Source organism: Priapulus caudatus, unplaced genomic scaffold (assembly GCF_000485595.1).
Source record: "Priapulus caudatus unplaced genomic scaffold, Priapulus_caudatus-5.0.1 Scaffold84, whole genome shotgun sequence".
NCBI lineage: Eukaryota > Metazoa > Priapulida > Priapulimorpha > Priapulimorphida > Priapulidae > Priapulus > Priapulus caudatus.
In genome coordinates, this window is record NW_014577145.1 from 312,367 (window position 1) to 334,193 (window position 21,827).

The window sequence follows — 21,827 nt, forward strand, 5'->3', positions numbered from 1 at the left end:
GATAAAAAATAACATAAAACAGAAAATAATTAAAAACAAGAATAGGGATTCGATCCAACGACCTTTCAGCCGTGACGCCCGTGCTCTACGCGTTCGTCTATTCAGGCTTAAATGCAAGGTAGGACTATTTATAGTTGGCCTTAATCAAAAACAGACGTTTGTGCAAGTGCTATTGACGTTGTATTCCCAACGTACAGAATCTCATATAGAGAATGAAGTTCATATACGATTTAAGGCGCGTAAAAGTTGTTCAAGTAAGTTTTGCATGCAGAATTTCACTGTGAAATTTAAGTCTTCCACGATCACACAAGTACCATCAAACACAGTTCAGTCCTTTGTTAACAGTCAACAAATCCATGTTTAACCCTCCTCTTGAGGGTCAAAAGGTTATCATACACTTACTCTTCGCATGTCAGCAGAAAGTACATTTTATGGTCCTTTCAATAAAGCCATAAAAATGGTAGGTCACCGCTGAAACAAAAAAGTTTTCCAATCGCTCCGTCAGACCATGTCCTCAGAAAATGTCTAAAATCTGCCGTGTGCCCCATTGACCTTTGACCTGTGACCTCCAATTTCGGCACAGTGATGGCTTTTCCTACCATGATGCTATACACCGACTATCACAAGCCTAGGTCGAGCCGTTTAGATTTGTGTCGGAATGTTCCCTTCTTTTACACCTCTTGACCTTTGACCTTTGACCCCTCCGTCAACAGTTGGGCACAAATCTAAACGGCTCGACGTACAGATTCGAAAGTTGGGACGTGAGGGGGTAATCCGAAAACGAGTTGGGATGTCGAAGCTGCGCACGCACGGACGAACGAACGCACGCACGGACGATCATGCGATTCTACAAGCTGCATCTGACTGTCAGATGAGCTAAAAATTATGAGAATATTCAGAGTCGAAAACAAGCTGTCATGCGCCATCAGCAAAAGCAGCAGCGATAGGAGAATCAGTAGAAGCTCTGTGTGATTCTTGCGTTTACAATCGCGGGAGCAGGGCCGTAGCCTGCGGGGGGAGGGCAGCTAGATTTTGGAGCAAAATTAAAAAATTAAATTGTTCTTCTAAAAGAGAATTGTCGTAGTCAGAATGAAGGCTGTACATGTACTCAAAAGTCCCTCAAATACCATCTCCTGCTATCTACATTTTCAAAATTTTCTGTGGGAGGACCCCCAGACCCCCCACCTGTTTTTCACACCCTCTTTGAAATTCTGGATCCGCCACTGCCCCCCTAGGAATTTGCTCAGCCTACGACCCTGAGGTGGGATTAGTCTGGTGGCAGCTTCGCCACAGACCACGCCGCATCACGAAGCAAGCGTGACCAACTGTCATCATGGCGCAGGCAATTTTCAGGATGCGGTATTGGACCATTTTCATTTACAATCGACCAGGACGCGAAATTTTTTCCCCCATTTGAGTTCCGGACCCACCATAGATAGTGTTTTGTAATATATGGTTCGTATATATATGGTTGGATTATAGTTAGTGTTAGGGTTAGTGGGTAATCATTTTACATTGTTGCTTCGAGGAAGTAGAGTGAATGCAGTGCGCTGATTGGCTGTGGTCCGGAACTCAAGTGGGAAAAAAATTTCACGACCGGGATGGGAAAAACCGAAATTACAATTTGCATGTAATGTTTTATACCTGGGACACTGGGAATAGAACCTCTCCTTTCCCCTTCATGGCTAATCTACACTGCACAAGCCCACATATCTCGTTCCTCTGCTACTAAATGCATAGTATGTTATCCTAATATAGCGTGCATCATTCTTGCCAGAGAATGACTGCCCACAGTGTTACCTTACAGCTACGTAAATCCAAACTGCATATGAACGTATTTAGTCACTATACACACTATACATAGATTCGATATGCAATGACGATTTGTTGCGGTGAGATCAGTGTATTGATCGGTAAAAAAAATATTCATGCATCGCTCCTATTACAAGACGCCTTTTACGATTTCCTTTCAGAGCGTTATAATTGATTTCTTCCTCCCGAAACACGGCATACTAATGCGTATTAGCTCGAGTGTTCTTAACCATTACTGAATCTTTTTGTACCAATAGAGGAGCGTGAACGCAGAGTGCTGTTGTGCGGCATCTGCTAAGGTTTTATTTTTCGATAACATTTGGTTATATAGCTTCGGTAAGAAACGTTTTTATTGTTTAATGCGTTATACATATCAATTGTGATACAAGGCCAGGTGTCGGAGTGCACCTCATATACGAATTAAACTTTGTTAAAACTTAGCTGGAACCTTGTTCAATTATGTTTTGCTTTAGTTAGAAAATTATAGTTTTTCACATGCACACAGGTATGTATATGGGCTCCTTTCTAAGAGTAATCAAAATGTCTCCGGACGGCGCTTCGTACGTCAGTGAAAAGTACATTTCATGCTTTTTTCAATAAATAGTCAAAAAAACGTTTTTCACTGCTACAGTCAAACCCGGTCTTCCAATTCCTATATTTTGACCTTCTACATTTTGACCTGTGCCCTCACTGTGCAGGGCTTCCCATGGTGGTTTCTCTCATCCTGACTCTCTATGAAACGTCGCTATTAATAATACCTTACTGATGGACAGACAGACACTAGCAGCATTTCTATATATATATATATATATATATTCGCCACTCGCCTAGTGTTTCACCTTTCTGAGACAGAACTACAGAATACTCAATGTCATTAGCCAATCAGATAGCAACATCATCCCTTCAATACGTACACGGTACATAAATATCTTCCACATTCCTGCTCGGAACAGAACTACTTGCATATAAGGACGTGATACATTATTTCTGGTGCATACCCATCACCGAGTAGATACCTGTCCATCCCCAGACGTTGTCCGTCCCCCTGTAACCACGATCCTGTACACATTGTAATAAATTGCATTCGATTTTCCCCGAGGCAACAACAACGCACCAATACACGTCCACACTCCGTATCAGTGGGAAATGTGGAGTAATGAATATCCTTTTCTCTGTCTTCCCAGTACAGCCGACAGTCACTTAATTGGATTTTATAACATTGCTATGCCCTGCGGCTGCGACTAACCTCCGTGAAGTCAGAAAGCTCACATGATCGCATATTAAGCAGTCTGTATGTAATGAGCTTGCTTCAATGATTGGTTATTTTTACGTGGAGGGGGGATAGCACCAGTATTTCTGTACATAAAGTAAGGTGTGCAGGTGTGTGTGGATTTAAAAATGCATTTATATCAGGAGTAGCTACTTCTGATTTATATGTCTTTTTTAAACCTGGTTTTATTAACATTTAAATATCATAACATATCTTGCGTTATATTCGTCTTGTTACACAAGCATAGAGAAAGAAGCATTTAGATTAAATTATGGATATGCTAAAATGAGATCAAGGGAGTCATGAATAAACAATCATATTATTTAAAACCAGAGACCACAGCACTGTAAGCATTTTAGATTAAATTATGGATATGCTAAAATGAGATCAAGGGAGTCATGAATAAACAATCATATTATTTAAAACCAGAAAGCACAGCACTGTAAGCAAGACTCGCTTCCCTTACTTTAAAACTTTACTTGACTATCTTGATCTATGTGACACACCACAAAGTAGGTCACTGGTCACTGCAGTGTTTTTAGGTAGTTAAAATTCACATTGCTGGTTCGCATGAACCCATTTGTCGTCACGTCCGTACACTATGGAAGGAGAGCGCATATTGCCACGTCCTATGCTCACAAACGTACACACGTTATGTTACATGCACACTCCATACATAAAGCTCGCCTCCAGCTGCTGTGGCGACGCTAGCGCCATCCTGTGTGAAACGAACGCACTGAACGCTATGACTGTGCGCAGGGAAGTCTTGAAAGCTCTCCTCAGCGAGGTCAACTAACTTCACTAGCCTACCTGGAGAGAAAAACAACGTCTGAGAATAGAACAGAAGCTCTGCTACTGCAACGAAGTGCATTAGTAAAAAAGAGCAACTAGAAAAAACAACAATGTGAATTTTTGGAAGGATCAATGATGCCAAGTATAGAAACCATGAAAACGATTACATGGATAATAGCACATAATTATGGTATTTTAATTATATAGTATTTAATTATTCTTTCCTTAGCAAATGAAACTTACGCAGCAATACAAATTTTGTGAATTATTTTTCTTGCTGACAGGTGTTCTGAACAATAATATTCAGGCAGCATTTAACCGCACACAAAATATTGGCTTTTGAAATTAACGTATTGATTTATGTGTAAATTTGAAATTGTTTTCATATGATTAAAAGCTGAAACAAGCAATTAAAATAATTAAATAAAATTTAAATTCAATAATAAAGTAACCAATCAGTAATTTCATAGAAGTATTAGACATATTGATTTGATGTATTTACTTAACATGAAGAAATTTGTACAGCATCAAAGCCATGATGCACTGAATACCTATTTTTATCACTCACCAATCGTTCCTACCACCATGAAGCTGCCATCTGGAGACAAGTCTAAACAGCATGCCCACTCCAACAATGGTATGCTTTTCAGAACCTACAGTACAGATGATGGAAGTGGAATCAAGGTTTTTTCTACATGCCAATCTAAATAGCATATCTTGAAAACACATTCTAAAATGTGGCTTTATCCATAACTTTCAACTTTACAGGTTGAATTAGCTTCCCAATATAGATTCCAATACGCCCATGTTTCGCAGAACTTGAATGTGCAATTGCTTTTGCAAAATAAATTTCATTTTCCATGTATATTAAATATACACCCAGGTTCCCATTGTATTAAATGCACAAAGGTCAACGACTTGATATTTCTATACATATTAAAACAATATTCTTCATGCTTAGTATATTGATCTATTTGTGATCTTAATTTGTCAACCATAATCCATTTACTTTGTGACCAGAGGCCGTTGTACTAATTGCCGAGATTTAATAAAAGTATCTTAGCTTGCCAGTCAACCTCTTCTTTAGGCATGACAATTGCAAACCTAAACTTGAATTTTAGCACGATATTAAATATTATCATAACTACCTGTTGCCGCCTCAAGCAGTACATTTGAATTGCCTTCTGTAATCCATAGCCCACATAGAAGATCACAGAAGGATCGACAGGGTTAAAACAAGCCAAGCTTGGTATCCGTCCAAGATCCTGCACAACCAACAACATATATGTAAGCATACAAGTATATGTATCATGCTAACAAACGTTTTTGTTCTATAAAAATAACACTTTGATCGTAAATCATGGAATAAGACACTGGACCCATTATATCCAATTTTGCTGTTAAATTTTACTTAAAATCTGATTCCCTTAATAATTTTGACTGGCTACAATTGAAGAATATTACATGCCTGTCACCTTCTACAGAATATTCTTAGATATAGTATTAGATTGTTTCTCTTGTAGCACCTTGTTTTCTGTCTCTGGTAGCGATGGAAAGGTCAACCAATCAAGGAGCTCACATTCAGAGAGAGACCAGTCTGCTGCCCACACACTGACACGCTGATCATTACTGGCAGCAAGCCACAGAGATGGGTACTCGCCAAATTCTACCGAGTTCTTCTGTGATACAAGAAAACAGGCATTAAACTAAGATAATAGAAATGTAAAAATAAAATTGGAAAAACATTCAACATTAAGACGATGCCAAGTGACCAAACGATAGGTTATTACCCGATAATACATATGTACACTGCAGCTATATGCATACCATATAATGTGCCCAGCGGCTATATATTCTATTCAAACACACGTGGATCAAAATTAGATGTCTTTATTAACCAGGCAACCCCTTTACAAATTGTAACTGTTGATTTTTAGCATTATAACCCACAGCTACCTACGTATGTGCTATAGTAAATAGAACCTGAGCAGGACTGCATCTAATGTCAGTGATGGAAGCACCATGATGGTCACTGATTGTGCGAATCACATGCCCCGTCACAGCACTGCTCACAGCCAGATGACCTGTACACGTTCCCGACACAATAACCTGACCTGTGACAAACAGAGCATAGCCAAACCAACATCTAAATAATACGCATACAGGCATGGAGTGATACTAAGGGCAGTTGCTGCTCTGCTACGGTTAAGTTTAGCACATACTTCTGGCTGGGATTTTAATTACGGAAAAATTAAAATAATTAAAAAGATTATTATGATTATTAAAACGAAATCTGAAAATTACCGTCGTCCGAGAATGTGATAGCAGTGATTGCCGCTTTGTGTGGTATCGTCTTCCTCAGCATTTTGGTTTTGTTCAGATCAAATAGTCTTATGCTGCCATCCGTGTAGCCAGCCACCACCAGGGGAAACCCTGTCTTTATCTTGTCACCGACTGGTCTCATTAGCACTGTATCCAAATCTACCGGACTCGCTGCTAGGCAGTCACAGCTCTGGAACAACACACGTTAACATATCAATACAACACACTCCTAAAGCAGTCTAGGTTTTCTGGGTAACAGATATATATATATAGAGAGAGAGAGAAATATTTTACCATGTCTCCTGGCTTATAAGACTCCGATGCATTAGAAACACTCCAAAATTTAGAAGGTAATAATCTGAAAAAAGGTTGACTGCAGAAAAACCGTGTGAGTGGTACAGTTACAGATTTTCTACCTGAAAAGTTGTCTTGAACTGCATGACAAGCTCCCGAGAAGCTAGTAGCCAAACTCTGAGGCTGCCATCATCACACGATGTGACCAAGTGATCCGTCCCTAGGCACGCCATATTCGTTACCTAAAATAATAATGTAATAGCAACATTATACCAATCACACCATACTGTTATATAAGAAGTGCGCACCATGTAAATGCAGAAGAAGACAAATTAAACAATAACGTATTTCTTAAATATTTGAAGCTAATAAATCACAGAATAATATATGTGATAACAGACGAATGAAGTTGCCTGCTAACTGTAACTAGTGATTACCATGCTCCCATGTCCACTGACAAGCTGCAAGCTTGTGTGCTCTGAGAAATTCATGTACCAAAGAGTTCCTGATGCAGTACCAACGATTCCCTATATCAGCATATATAGATCGTATTAGGTTATCTATGAGGATAAGACAATAACACGTTATTCACTGCATGCAGCATAACATTAAATGCATCCAATTCTTCGAATTCAGCAAAACTCAATGGATCGCACAAAGATACACAGGTTACAGCAAGCGAACCATTATTTATATCGCACACCAACGCACCATGTTTAAGTTTTCTTCAAATGCAACAGAAGTCACATAACCATCTAGTTCCATTTCTCCCTGTAGAGAGGCTCCTGATGTCATCTGCCCTGGCACTGCGCTACCTAGCTCCTGCGGGCCTACCAAACTAGCAACATTCCAGAGTTTCACTCCTTCTTGATTGCCGATGACAAAATTATTGCCTCGCCCAGCGATGACGCCTAAAATGAGGAAGGTAGAAACCTGTTAGCACATCCTCTGCTGTGCATTATAGCATGGGATTTAAAACTAATACAGACAGATCCAGCTCTATCCAAAGAATAATATTCTAGCCTACCTTAACATGTATTTTTTAGAAGGTTTAGCAGCAGGTTTCAGTGTAGTTGGTCAGATTTATTATTATAGATGGATAAATGCCACATAAAGCATATAAAACATAAAATACATTATAAAAAAACCAAAATATAAGCACATAACATAGATTGATGATTATAATAAAACTGTTGATGCTCGTTATTAACAAATATCTGATAACATAAATATTTAATAATATATTTATTCTTTACCCTCTAAATGAACCCAACCATTTTCATTCAGCTTAAACAAGTTGCACTAATATTGCAAATAGATCAAGGTATCCATACTCACCTATTTCAGAACTGCTGGCAGTCCAATGAGCTGTACAGGTATTGCTGCTGGTATCCCATAGTGATAGTTTTCCATTGCTTGTACCCAGGAATAGAGTATTCTTTCCGGTATAACATGCAGCAGTAAAATTAACTGCAAGTCCTGCCTGTACAGATGTTTCAGAACATTAGTTCGACCATCACATACTAGTTTTAACTTTAAAGACCTATCGTCATAGAAACAAATTTAATTTCACATACTCTCTAGTGCTTCAAACTCTTGATGCAGTCCTGCACAATATCTGACATCTAATGCAGCTAACAGGTCCATAGTTTAGAATTCTTTGTATAAACTGCTTTCTTGTGGATTAGAGGACACATTAAAAACGTAGTGATAAATGGGTTTTTAATTTTGGTAGCCATTTATATTGTATGCAAATATTACTTCAAATGGCGATCTTCTCTTCTATGTGTGAAGGTATTGAGATATGTATATACATGCAATCATGCATGCACTCATAACCTGATCGTATAGCAGTTCTTCTGGTATTTCTGGTTCATGCAGGCACAGCTGGCCATGTTGAGGCGTGGATTCATTCTCCTCCAGCATCCAGAAGCATACCTTGCCTTCTTCACCCACCGTGACAAACTCTGCATTGTGGTACATGTCCCAGCACAGCTGGTGAATAGGAAACGAGGCAATTGTTGTCACGGTGACAGTCCAGTCGTACGTGCTCCAAATGACGATCCTTGGTTCACGGTAATCACCTAAAAACAAACCCGGTACTAGAAGGGGTCCTTCCATTCACACCTACACGTGATGAAATCTACATCTATTTTGTAGCATGTATACTAATCCAAGTTAACAAAAACATCACTAGTTATTACACAACAAAAATAAATGCGTCATTTATAATCGGTGTCACAGATTTATACTGACAGCCTTTGTGCACGACAAATAATACCAGCACTGAATGATGCGCGACTCACCAGCAGCTATGAAAAACCGAGCATCGCGTGAAAAATCCATGCACACTACGTTGTGTTTGTGTTGAGACAGCGTGACTTTACAGGAGAACGTTTGCGTGTCCCATACATAGATCTGGCAGCAGGCAGCCGGGTGATCCGAGCCTGATGCTGAAGCCAGTAGCTACACACACGACCAATGATTAATTTAATTTGTCACTAGTAGCAAGTTTGTTTAATTAATCAATCCATCAATCATTTGCATAACCAATATAGTACATATTCTGTTAATCAGCCATTACATTTGCTGTTCACATTAGCTTAATTACAGTACATTACAGTAGAATGGTTGCAATGATTAGACATCGTAGTTATTATTATTATTATGTATTATCGTTATTTCATCATTAGCTATTCATATTGGCAACATTTTACTGTAAAATTATAGATTCACTAATGATAGCTGTAGACTCTTTTAATATTATAAGCAATGGCTTCGTGCGCAGTGCTATCGTTTTGTACAGATTACTCACAGATGAGTCATGTTGCAGCGCAAGTGTTGAAATCTCTTCTTCATGATGGAGTAGATGGCGCTGCTGGCCATCATGTAGGTTTTCCACCACCACAATACAACCGCTAGTGTATGCAAACAGACCGGACGTAGGGTTCCACACCATATTGTTTCGGCCATTGCCATTGTAGCCAATGACATTGTCGAGCTTTAAGCCTGCTTCATTTTCGAGAGCTGTATATCTTCTCTGTTAATACAAAAAAGATCAACAATAGTTATAATGAAGATATTACTTCACTGTTAACCATTGTTTCTGCACAGATGAATGATGATGGTCAGAGGTAGACAGACAGACAGGCAGGCAGGCAGGCAGACAGACAGACAGACAGACAGACAGACAGACAGACAGACGACAGACACTATATACCTGAGCGAGAGGCGAGTTGCTCCCATATGTAAAGAAGTGTCGTTTGGCATTTGGTTTGTGTGTGTGATCCAACGCTGGAGGTGGAGAGCTGGTCGCACCACCACTGCAATCATCACCCATCAAGTCCCTGGCAGCGTTTTCTGCACAGCTGTTTACTCTAAGCGAGTGCCGTCTTGTTACTTCTTCTGCGATGGGTGACAAGCACACTGGATCTTCAGGTTTTACTGGCACTTCAGTAGCTGTGCTGTCTAGCTTGATTGCTGAGACGCTGCTCATGTCTGCGTTAAAAACAAATCAACGATTCACCACACAAGTAAATCACGCAGGTTCGTGAACATGCATGATAACTCACAAATGATAATTTTTGGAGTTATATGATGGAAATATAGCTAGTTAACCACCAACTGCAATGAGACGTCAATTAAATCCGATCCTAAAATTGAATTTCAGTAATGCATATCTTCATTATGATATCCCAACTTGTAATTGGTATTGCGGTCTACCACACAAGGCTATCGGTACAGCAAATAGTAATAATAATATATACCATATGCTACGCTGACAGTTCTTGTATAGGGTGGGTTTAATGTTTGCCCATCACGTTTTACCTGCTAGCACTGAAGAATAGTCAGGAACATCACATGCTGCCTCGTCCTCTTCTCGGGCCACCAAACGCTGTCGCTGGTCGCTCAGCAGGTCTGTGGGTGGGACTCCCACACAGTTTGGTGATCTGCTGGTGGTGTGCATGTCCCACACGAAAATAGTGTCCCCTGTCGAGAGCAGTTTACCGCCGTCAGCTGTGCAGTGTAGAGCCGTCACTGGGGAGGAATGTCCCGTGAAGAGCTGTGGTGCCACGTCCATTCTCAGTGACGAAGGCCACACCTGGAATTGACGCAGTGCAAAATGTCTGTGCATGTGACAGTAGATTCTGTGCCTTTGCATCTCTGTGGCTTCCTGATGTATTATACTACATCGTACTATTTTCTGCAATTAAAAACAAGCACAGGATACGCGTTTCTGTGTGAGTGAGCAGTTGTTTTTTTCATCACCTTGATGATGTTGTCACCAGCAGTAATGATTAGTCTTCCGCTTGTAGATGCTGTCAGTGCAGAGCAAGGTCCTGCATGGATATCCTGCCTCTGCGCAGTCAACTTCCCACTCGTGGAATCGAACTTTAGCAGCCTACCACAAGATGTCGCTACTAACACCTCTTTGCTTTCCTGACTACCAATAAAGGACACTCGAACTGCAGTGTCGAGCGTGGGATAGGGGGTGTCAGAGAGCATCGTGGCATTAACGTCTAATCGCAGGATCTCATTCAACATAGCTGTGTCCATGATTGTCACAAGGTATTCGCTGGGACCGATGCACGCGACATACTGTCCACTCTGGCACACGGCAAGGACGCTCGGAGACAGGTCCGTATTCCTACACACCATGTTGGGAAGGGAACGAACCAGCCGGTACGTGCCACCCGACGAGTGATAGAGCACAAGGCTTCCGAACTGGTCACAGTAGCAGACGCTTCCTTCCGTGCTCGGGCAGAACGCGAGACCTATCACCTGGCCACGAAGCTGCTTCAGTTCAGACACGGCTCTAGCGTCCGACACGCTGAACACCGTCACTCTTCCCGACAGAAATCCGCAGGCAAACTCGGCCTTCGACGGATGGAACGAGACGTTGCACGGCACCTCGCCGTCAACGCTGAAGTCGTACAGCTGCCGGCTGGTCGCGAGCGCCCACACTCTCACCGTGCCGTCGTCGGCCACCGTCGCGAGGTACTCCCCGCTCGCGTCGACATCCATCGACGACACCTCGTCAGTGTGCGAGCGCATCAGCGTCGTGTACGTCTCCGTGTTGACGTCGACCGCCGCGATGCTGCCGTCGCGCGTCGTCACAACCACCGCTGCGCCGTCGTCGCTCCAGCGCACCGCGCGCGCGGGGCTAGCGTGCTCCGCCTCTAGCAACACGCTGGCGAAGTCGCGCGACCACACGCGCAACGCGCCGTCTTCCGACGCAGTCGCGCAGCGCCCGTGGCTCGCGGCGATCCCGTTGATCAGGACGCCACCCTTCCTCGTCACGCCAGATTTGTCGTCGGGCAGTTCCCCGACGTCGGGAAGCAGCGGCATCGCTCTCGCGACGGACGCCGTGTTCGGATTGACGTCGAAAACGAAGCCGAGATTGCTGCTCGCGCACACGAGCGTGTCGCCGCCGTCAGGCGCCGACCGGTAGCAGACGTCCGTGACGACCACGCCCGCGTAGTCTCTCATGTTCACACTGCAACTCCTCAGGGTGCCGTCTCGCACCCTCCACAGCTGCAGGTTGCCCTTGCCACCCGTGACGAAGCGCGTGGAATCGACCGGGTCCATGCTCATTGCGGCTATGTCGACGTCCGTGTGGCCTCTGGCAAGAGTATCGACGACGCCCCTCTCAGCATTCACAACACTCCACATCACCAGCAGGTGCTGCCCCCTGGCGTCTCGGCCCACGCCGCACAGCATCCGTCCGCACGCGGAGAACTCAAGCAGCAGTGGTCCCTGGTGGTGGGCCTTTGCCACGGCAACGCAGCGTCCCGATTCGAACTCCCACAGTCTCACCAGCGCTCGCTTGCCGACTTCTCCGGATGCAAGCAGCGGGGAAGGGCTGGAGCGCAGCGCCAGGCCAGAGACCCTGTTTGTGTGGCCGGTGAAGAATCGCTGTTGACCCGTCTCGACGCTGACTGCGACGATGATCGCATGCGCGGGATAAACGATGTGCTTGCCATCCGCAGTGATGCAGGCCTGGTCCGTACTGAAGCCCACCACTCGGTGCAGTTTCAAGAGCGGATCGTGTTCGACCACCCCGGTAAACGAAAGCCGTGCCGGAAGTGTTTCGCCAACGATCACTTCCTCCTGTGTCAAGAGTAATGACGATAACACGTTTAGTTACTGTAACCAAGAGTAAGAGTAAAGCTAATGTATTAGCAAAGATAATGAATAGAGCGAGGAGTTGGCTGAAATTTAACATTAAAATTCAACATTTACACGCCTTAGTTTACCCATAATTTATTACTTGATCATATAAAAAGACTATGTAGGAGGTATACGACATTCCACGTTTCCTAGGTTCTGGCTCCTAGACTATCTACAGGAACGTAACGATGATGTTAGGTGAGGAGTTGTATATCATATCTTTCATCTAACACTAATAACACATTTTCCATGTCAGGATTCATGGCGAGGTACGTGTTAATGTGGATTCTAGGACTACTACCCCCTGGACAATTACCCCCCTAGGACAACTACCCCAGGGCCCTCGCTACCCACTCGCCAATTCGCCAATGGCGAACAAATTAGTAATCTGGCGATTGAAAGTCTTATTAGGCGAAAAAAGTGACGAACGTAATTTTTCCGTAATAAACATGACCCAGCAAACATCGATCCTATTTGATCGTCGAAACAGCAACGTTTCTTTTTGCATGCCAGCACACTCGTGTGTCATTCCCGATTGCAGCTTTTTCCTTGATCCCGGGAAAGTTTTGCTGTCGCTCCATAATAACCAGCGCGGTGCCCACCCCTACATATACAGCAATAACCACACCCACGCGACTGTAACAATCAGCCCCCCCCCCCCCCGTACTTCAATCAATGCCGCCCAGCCAGCAAGCACGAGCGACGATGTGCACAGCCACGGAAGTGGGTAACAGGGGTGTCGCGGGCTGCTTTTTGGTTTTTTTTTTCTTTGGCGTGAATGCGTGAGAATGTGTAGGGCATGCGGGAGCGCGGGAGAATGGGTCCAGATGCGTGAGTCTCCCGCGAAATGCGCAGCGTGAGACTTAGGTCTGCTAACAGAGTAAGATTTAAACTAAAGGGTGAAATTTTATTTTCGGGGTGCATCAAATGCAGTCTAAGACATTCAAATGTTTTAAATTTTGCTGGGGGAGACCCCCTGAACCCCCGGCCCTCTACCTCTCTCCCCCCGCGTCTGCCTGCAGAATCCACATTCGTGCCTACTGCACACCTTTGAATCCATCATGTGCGTTTTTCCCCAAACTGGGCATTACCACCGTTGTCTAATTTTCCCTCAGAAGAAACCCTGGGGTTTAAAAAAGGCCTGTCTCCACACACGGCACGGCAACGGCGCTGGCAAAAATCAAATGATTTTTACTACGCCTGTGTGCGCGCGCGTGCGTTCGTGTGCATGCGTGTAGGTGTGTTTGTGTGTGTACTGTGTGTGAGGTACTGTAAAAAGTAGTAAAACTGATAAGTACTAATTGGGGAATATAGTCAGCTTTGATGAGCAGCTAATTTTTCTGGTTCAATAGCATCCCGAAGTTACAAAAGTAGTAGAGTATATGCATGTGCTGTGAAAACTCTTCTGTAAACTATTAGTATTACTATAAATAACTATACTGTGTGTATAGTACTGTCTATACTGTACTGCGCGCGTGCGTGCGTGCGTACGTGCGTGCGTACGTGTGTGCGCATGCGTGCGTATTGTGCGTCAGGTACTGTAAAAAGTAGCTGTTTGTGACCCTACCATCCACAACAGTTGATGTGGAGAGGGGTTTTAGCAGACATAATTTGGTTAAAACAGCTCTGAGAAATCAGCTGAAAACAGAAAGTGTTTGTGACATTCTAACCATCAAAAGCGAAGACCCAGAAGAAGAGATGTTTGACTGTGAAAAGTGCTATGTCCAGAGGTGTGCCAAAAAAGATAGGAAAATTTTCCTGCCAGCAGTGAAGAACAAAATTCAGACAATTTGAATGTCTCTGTCAGTCAGTCAGAGTCATGGTGGTGAATCATAGTGTTAGTGTCTCAGTCATAGACAGGTGGTGAATAATAGTTTGTTTGCATTGAATAAGTGTAGTTTTGTGAAAAAATAAAGAAAAGAAAAATTAGTTATCGCCTTTTTGTGTTCATAAAATGTTAGGCTACAGATGTGGCTAACAGGAATCCAAATTGGCTAATGAAAATTGATTCTGGCTAATTGTTTGGCTACAGAAAAAAAATCATAGCTAGGGCCCTGCTACCCCCCTAGGGCAATTACCCCCCTAGGACAACCCTAACCATAACCCTAACCCTAGGGGGGTAGTTGTCCGGGTGGTAGTTGTCCTAGGGGGGTAATTGTCCAGGTGGTAGTTGTCCGGGGGTAGTTGTCCAGGGGGTAGTCGTCCGGATACGGTTAATGTGAATACCTGCGACTTCGTTCTGTGCGTGGTGATCCGATCGCCACGAGATGCATAGATGTGCACATCCCCGCGCCTGTCAGACATAACACTGCAGTTGCCACGGTGACGAGCAGTGCTGCATTTCAGCGGTGCAGATGTTGTAGACGTGAGATCACCACACAGCTGTCCTTCACTGCAATCGGCTTCTTGGTGAATCTTTTAAGAGTAATGGGAAATTAGTACAACCATATTGGTGCCCAACACCGAGTCAGATGTCGAGGATTCATCAGTGGTCTATGCTCCGCCCAGGAACCACGGGCGTGACTGACCGACTGATATTGTTAGTTTAAAATATCAATTGCAAAATATTCTCAGTATCAAAGCAATTAGAAAGTTACAAATTTTTACTTAATTTGCTAAAAGCTCACCAGTGTTGTATGTACTAAAAAAATTATAACACTTACTTGTAGTGTTTTGGTGAAAGCTGCCTCTACAGGCTTGTTAACCACATGTGGTGGACCACTCATTACTCTGTTCAACATTCTAGCTTTAGCTTTGGTGGTCGGTGATCTTTTTATACTACTCTTTAATGTATTAATACTGAGGCTCTGTGGTACATTGACTCCATACGGTATCCTAGAACAGAAATGGCAAGATAAACTTACTCGCTCATAGCCCTCAAGGGATTTAGCCTTCAATACATATATATATATATATAATTTTGACTAATATAATTTGAATTGTGTTAAAAATAACAATCTTACAAATAAACGATGGTAAAGACATCTGTACAACAGGAGGAAGAGTTACAAAAATACTGTTGTTCTGATCATATAACTAAGAAACAAGTAATTTCACATCATTCAAAAACAATTATATTTCCTCTTACCGAATATAAGCGTAACAATCTTGCCAACTTTCTCCCTTCTCTAGAGGAAACCGCATCACCCTGGGAAGCGGGTAGATCGCTAAATCACCCACCTCGTTCTTCACAGAATCTGTCAGAAAATATTTTGTAGTAGTTAGTCTCTATTAGGAATTTATGACACTGACATAAATACAAGGAGAAATGAACTCAAAATTTATTACAGTCTTATCATAGGAAATATCCACAGACGTTGATGACTAAAATGCAACAGTGACAAAATGCAGTCAGGACTACCAAGAAATGACACCACACACATTACGAACCTGGAGAGAACACCTTATCAGACGTGATGATATTCTTTACAAGCATACTGGCGCACAGCCGCATGCACTTGACATGTGAGAAATGTCTGTGCATATAATTGGACATGGCAGCTTGCATGTCAAGCTGCAGAACTGTCCACAGAGAGGCAGGGGGAGCAGGCCCAGGGAGATCTGTTGCAAACACAAGTTGGTAATCATTAACACAGATCAGCACATGACGGTAATGGACAATGTTCATAGCATTGTGATTGGATTAACTGAATGTTCTATAGAATATCTTAATGAAACTGAAGGAAACCTTTGACATTTTTGATAATGAATACATTGATTACCATGCTTGTAGGTTGTGACTGAAGCTTCATGGATGGAATTCATTGATGATTTACACACAAATGGAAACTGTATCCATGCGGCTCCTGATGTTACGTCCCGGTAGAGGTTAGAAATTGAGATCCGAGTTGACAAGCCATCTGTGCTTATAACATCCACGTGAAATGTGAAATATTTCCCTGGTTGAGGTCTGAAATAGTAGGTACCAACCAGTCAAAGCCAAGACAGAGAAATAAGCACTCTTGATCAAGACAGGGTCAGGAACTACGGTCAGGAACCATGAAAATGTCCCGTGTAAACGCTGGTCCCAATTATGCAGTGAACAAGCGTCTATGAGAGGTCCGATAATGAGGCAACCACAGTAATATCAATTATATTTGCCATAACAATCACTATCACCTATGACACGTTTAGATACTTCAAGTCAGGCTTATTACAGAAGAAAGTCTTATGCTAAAGTTGAAGCTTATTTGCTATAAGTTGTGCTTATTTATACAAACCTGAACAACAGATACAAGTTTCTGCCTGTATACCCTAATGACTGTGTCACTGTCTTTGGGAGCTGGATATAATTTGAACCAGAAGGAGTTCCACTGATTCTGTACACATGTGACTTTAATGATTTATCCTATATCAGGAAAATGCATCAATGTTATAAATATATCAATATAAGTGAGTAGTTTACCAATAATATATTAAGTATATACTTCTAAGAAACTATAAAAAGATCCAATGCAATTCAAAAATTCTACACCGATGTCAAGGGGGTTCTGTATAACAAATTTTAAAGCGAGAATTCCTAATGTTTTTTCTAACTGTTTTTATATTTTCTCTACCGTTGTGATACTTACCGGTACACCTTGTGTAACACCAAGTGTATATATATAGTAATGCTAACATGTCATAGAACACTCGCAATTCATTCTTTTCACCAATCCGCATTTCAAATTAGATTTGTTTACTCGTCAACAAAATTAACACGGGATTTTCGCTCTCGCAAGATGTCATCAACGGGTACCCTGTTTCTACACTGTTACAACTGTCTACATTTCAAGATAGATACCAGTCTAGAAAGATTTGAACCCAAGCCTAGTTTAGCACCCCAGATTGGTGTAGCACATATTCGAAAACATATTGCGGTTTGCGGGAGTCCCAAACTATTCTTGATCCAAGATTTGTGTCACATAACTACATGCACTTGCTTTATGAGACTCCGCAAAGAATTCTGCTCTCGCGAATCTCAAGACAGCAGGTGTATGTTTGCTGTTAATTTACTATTTTATAACCTATAACAGCAAACTCGTTAAATAATTTTTATGTTGAAGAAATCAGTCATATATGTATGCTGACAAGTGAGACTAAATTTGTCTGAATTTTCTCGATTTATTTGTGACATGACCATTTCAATTGGTAGATATCTGTCTTACACTCACCAGAATAGATTTGACATCTCCAGTCTTTGTAGCTTTTTTCCAGGAACGCACACTACAGTGATGAAAGACATTGACAAAAGGTTGTTGCCAACCTATAAATATAACAAAACATCAGAGCTTCGCTGAGTCTAACACTAACACAGCAAACAGACAGACCAATACTGTGAATACCATGTTATTACATTATATTACTAAGTAACTTACTATACTAGTCAGCGTTCGAAATTAGTGCTGACCCAAAGGCCCGAGGCCACCAAGTTTTTGATTCGGTCACCAACTCTACAAAACTGCCGGTCCTCCTGACCAGCACTTTTTTCCCTCATATTACACTGAAATACTACTGTTATTGCAACGGCAGTTTAGACAGACTTGTAAACGGGAAGCGCATTCTAATACGCTCCGTTCTTGAACGTAGACGTGGTGTCCAAAACATCTAGAGCCGAGGGCATGAACTCCCTCAACGCATGATTCGCCACACGCACAAAACCTCGTGACAGTCAAAGAAATCGATTGCGGCATGTAGCGTAGCTCAGTGTTTTTATGACCTCATAACAATAAGTTCATATGTCGCAGGGGTTATCGTGGGGAGTGAGAGCACGACCAGTGACACCTGACACGCACGTAATCAAAGCTGTTAACTGTATTCGTCACTTTTCTTTACGCAGAAAGTGGACTATTTTTATTCAGTTAGATATCTAGAAGCAATGTACCTGGACCTGGGTACGGTCCGGTATACCAGAAAGTACCCTGGTACTATCTAATGTGCCGGACCGTACCTCGCCTGCTCTACTAACGAGTCTAGGGAGTCGCCTACGCCTACTCCCTAACCCTAACCATATCAAATGGTTCCGATATACTGGACCGTACCCAGGGTACGTTCCGGCAATACCCTGGGGGACAGAGACCCTCTCAGCCCTACTTAGCTCTAGTAGTAGTACTATAGCGCGCGTACAGTTGCCGCACTAGTACTACTAGTACTGCTGATAGGATCTATGTCCCCCAGGGTACTGCCGGAACGTACCCTGGGTACGGTCCGGTATACCGGAACGTACCCTGGTAAACTAGTTTGATATGGTTAGGGTTAGGATTAGGGTTAGGGTTAGGTGTTAGGGTTAGGACTTAGGGTTAGGGTTAGGGTTAGGGTAGGCGTATGCGACTCCCTAGACTCGTTAATGAGTAGGCGAGGTACGGTCCCAGGGGCGTGTACAGGGGGGGGGGTCCGGACCCTCTGCTCGCGCAGAAAACGCATACTAATTCATAGGGGTCTAATTTCAAAAAATTTCTGGGGGAATTTTCGTGTAAAGCAAATTTAATGTGCAGACAGGCTGCGCAAACTACGCAACTGACTTGCTGCAGCCAATCAGCGCAGCCGGCCCTGCGCCTTCTTCAAATAGTGCATTCAAAGAATCTTTTCAACATGATATTTGAAGGAATTTCTGTGATGTGATGGCGCATCTGGCGGGGCCGATTGTAAAAAAAATGTCGCGGTGTAGGCTTGTATCAGCAGTTCTCCGCCATCCAAACGAGCTAGTTGGAAAGTGGCGTCAACCTGCGAGACACCGGAGTTATTGTAACTGATTAAAAACGGTGGAGTTGTGGTCTGCGCGGGGCGCGAGTTAGGCACCATGTTGTATAGATTATAGTGTCACTGCGCACGTGTGTGTGCTGTGCTGCATGTGCGGGAACTTGTTCTTGCTGCGGCGCAGTTGTCGCCAGTAGTACACTACTACTACTAACTACTACTAGTAGAGTAGTAGTCATACGAAGAGCCTACAGAGTCTACAGCTACTTATCAGAACTACATATACATAAATAATAACGCAGTTGGCTACGCGGTCTGGAACCGGCGGTCGCCTAGGCCTCCAGGCTACGCATCGAACATCTCACTCACACCAGTGATCGCGGCACTTGCGTAGGCACGCATGTTGCGCAACGGAACGCTCTGCTGATTGCCGTAAATATACAAATATGCGATGCTGCGTCTATCCTTTCATCCCGTCTCCTCTCGCTCTCTCTCCTCTCTTCTCTCACACACGACCTCTAGGCTCTCTCTCTCGCTCTCACACACACTTACTCTACCTCTACTCTCTCCTTCTCTCGCTCTTCCTCTCTCCTCCTCCTCTCTCCTGGTCTCTCTCTCCCTCTCTCCTGTCCTCTCTCTCTCTCTCTTCTCTCTCTCTGCTCTCTTCTCTCTCTCCCTCTCTCTCTCTCTCTCTCTCTCACACACACACGTGCACACACACACACCTCTAGCTGTCTCTCTCACGCATACACACACACATACACATTCCCCCTCTCTCGCTCTCTCTCACACTCTCACGCGCACACGCACACACTCGGCAATCAGCAGAGCGTCCCGTTGCACAATCATGCGTGTACGTTTCGCAAGATCACTGTGTGAGATGGATGTCCGGACGCGTAGCCTAGCGGGCCCCAATAATAGTTAATACATTACTCATTAGTCATTACTCTGTATACTATATCATCAGGTTGTCGTTACACACCTCCCAAACTACCTGCCACAATTAGGTAATATATATACATGTGTCAAACAACTTACAATTAGAGCTCTGCGTTTTTCCGGGAGTATTCATCACGCCTGTTCTGAAGATTGTTTTTCTTTGAAAACTTCTAAATATCCGCCATTTCCTAAACGAACTAAGCGAACGCAAAACCAGCCGCTTGCTCAAGCTAGTGATTCATTCACTCCCAAATCAGGCCCTGGCAGTCGCTGGGCGTGGCAATAACGTATGTTACGTACGTATGTGTACGCATGTATACGAATACGAATATGGTGTACGAACGAGGTCTTAATGTGTGATGCTTAAATGGACATAAAAATGGCTTAAATAGACATAAAAATTTGTTAAATGGACCTAAATATGCTGATTTGGCTAAATAGGCGCTGATTCAAGCAGAATAAGTGCTGATTGATGACATTGATGCAAAACAACTGCTGGTTGATACAAACAACATGTTCAAATAACCTATATCAGCAGAATAAACCATAGACCATAGAAATAGATAGACAACTATGTTACTGTTGTCTATCTATTTCTATGGAATAAACGCCCATTCACGCTAAACAAATGTCCATTTCAGCAAATATGTCTCCCTCTTGCTGATATCAGCACTAACAAAGGTCCATTTCAGCATAATTGTCTCTCTTTTGCTGATATCAGTGCTAAAAAAAAGTCCATTTCAGCATAAATGTCTCCCTTTTGCTGATATCAGCGCTAAGAAGGGCCATATCAGCAGTTATATGCTAATTAGACAAACATTTTTAACATTTTGCACACGGCACGCAGGCCGGAGGAAGTTTAGAGTAGTACGTACTAATAGGTGGAGTAGGGAGAAGCTAGTGAAGAATGAGGAAGGGGAGAAGGGAGAAGGTGGTGGAGGAGGGGGAGAAGCTGGTGGAGAAGGAGGAAGGGGAGAAGGAGGAGGAAAAGGGAGCTGGTGGAAGAGGAGGGGGAGAAGGGAGAAGCTGGTGGAAAAAGAAGAGGGGGAGAAGCTGGTGGAAAAGGAGGAAGGGGAGAAGGTGGTGGAGGAGGAATTAGGGGAGAAAAGAGAAGCTGGTGGAGAAGGAGGAGGAGAAGCTAGTGGAGAAGGAAGAAGGGGAGAAGCTGGTGGAGAAGAAGGAGGGGGAGAAGCTGGTAGAGAAGGAGGAAGGGAAAAAGCTGGTGGAGAAGGAGGAAGGGGAGAAGGGAGAAGGTGGTGGAGAAGGAGGAATTAGGGGAGAAAGGAGAAGCTGGTGGAGAAGGAGGAGGGGGAAAAGCTGGTGGAAAAGGAGGAGGGGGAGAAGCTGGTGGAGAATGAGGAAGGGGAGAAGGGAGAAGGTGGTGGAGAAGGAGGAGGGGGAGAAGGGAGAAGGTGGTGGAGAAGGAGGAATTAGGGGAGAAGGTGGTGGAGAATGAGGAAGGGGAGAAGGGAGAAGCTGGTGGAGAAGGAGGAAGGGGAGAAGGGAGAAGGTGGTGGAGAAGGAGGATCGGGGAGAAGCAGGTGGAGAAGGA

General features: G+C 43.4%; 1 protein-coding gene across 4 annotated transcripts; it reads right to left on the minus strand.

Moving 5' to 3' along the window:
- Positions 1 to 3,241: 3,241 nt before the first annotated feature.
- Positions 3,242 to 20,478, minus strand: LOC106804727 (WD repeat-containing protein 90-like). Of its 4 annotated transcripts, none has more exons than XM_014806035.1 (24): positions 20,375 to 20,478; positions 17,815 to 17,906; positions 16,882 to 17,009; positions 16,384 to 16,571; positions 16,052 to 16,222; positions 15,750 to 15,858; positions 15,325 to 15,496; positions 14,888 to 15,076; positions 10,760 to 12,601; positions 10,319 to 10,592; positions 9,711 to 9,988; positions 9,306 to 9,530; positions 8,797 to 8,956; positions 8,330 to 8,574; positions 7,829 to 7,973; positions 7,202 to 7,401; positions 6,928 to 7,017; positions 6,613 to 6,732; positions 6,179 to 6,386; positions 5,858 to 5,988; positions 5,401 to 5,553; positions 5,023 to 5,139; positions 4,443 to 4,527; positions 3,242 to 3,892 (listed from the first exon to the last, which is right to left on the minus strand). In XM_014806035.1, the coding sequence occupies exons 1-24, from the start codon at positions 20,406 to 20,408 to the stop codon at positions 3,735 to 3,737; spliced, it is 5,514 nt and encodes a 1,837-aa protein (XP_014661521.1). In that variant the 5' UTR covers positions 20,409 to 20,478; the 3' UTR covers positions 3,242 to 3,734. The 4 variants fall into 4 exon arrangements, with proteins under 4 accessions (XP_014661521.1, XP_014661522.1, XP_014661525.1 ...); XM_014806036.1 differs by having other exon boundaries at positions 17,815 to 17,866; positions 20,375 to 20,458; XM_014806038.1 differs by lacking the exons at positions 3,242 to 3,892; positions 4,443 to 4,527; positions 5,023 to 5,139 and having other exon boundaries at positions 5,451 to 5,553; positions 5,835 to 5,988.
- Between the last annotated feature and the right edge of the window lie 1,349 nt (positions 20,479 to 21,827).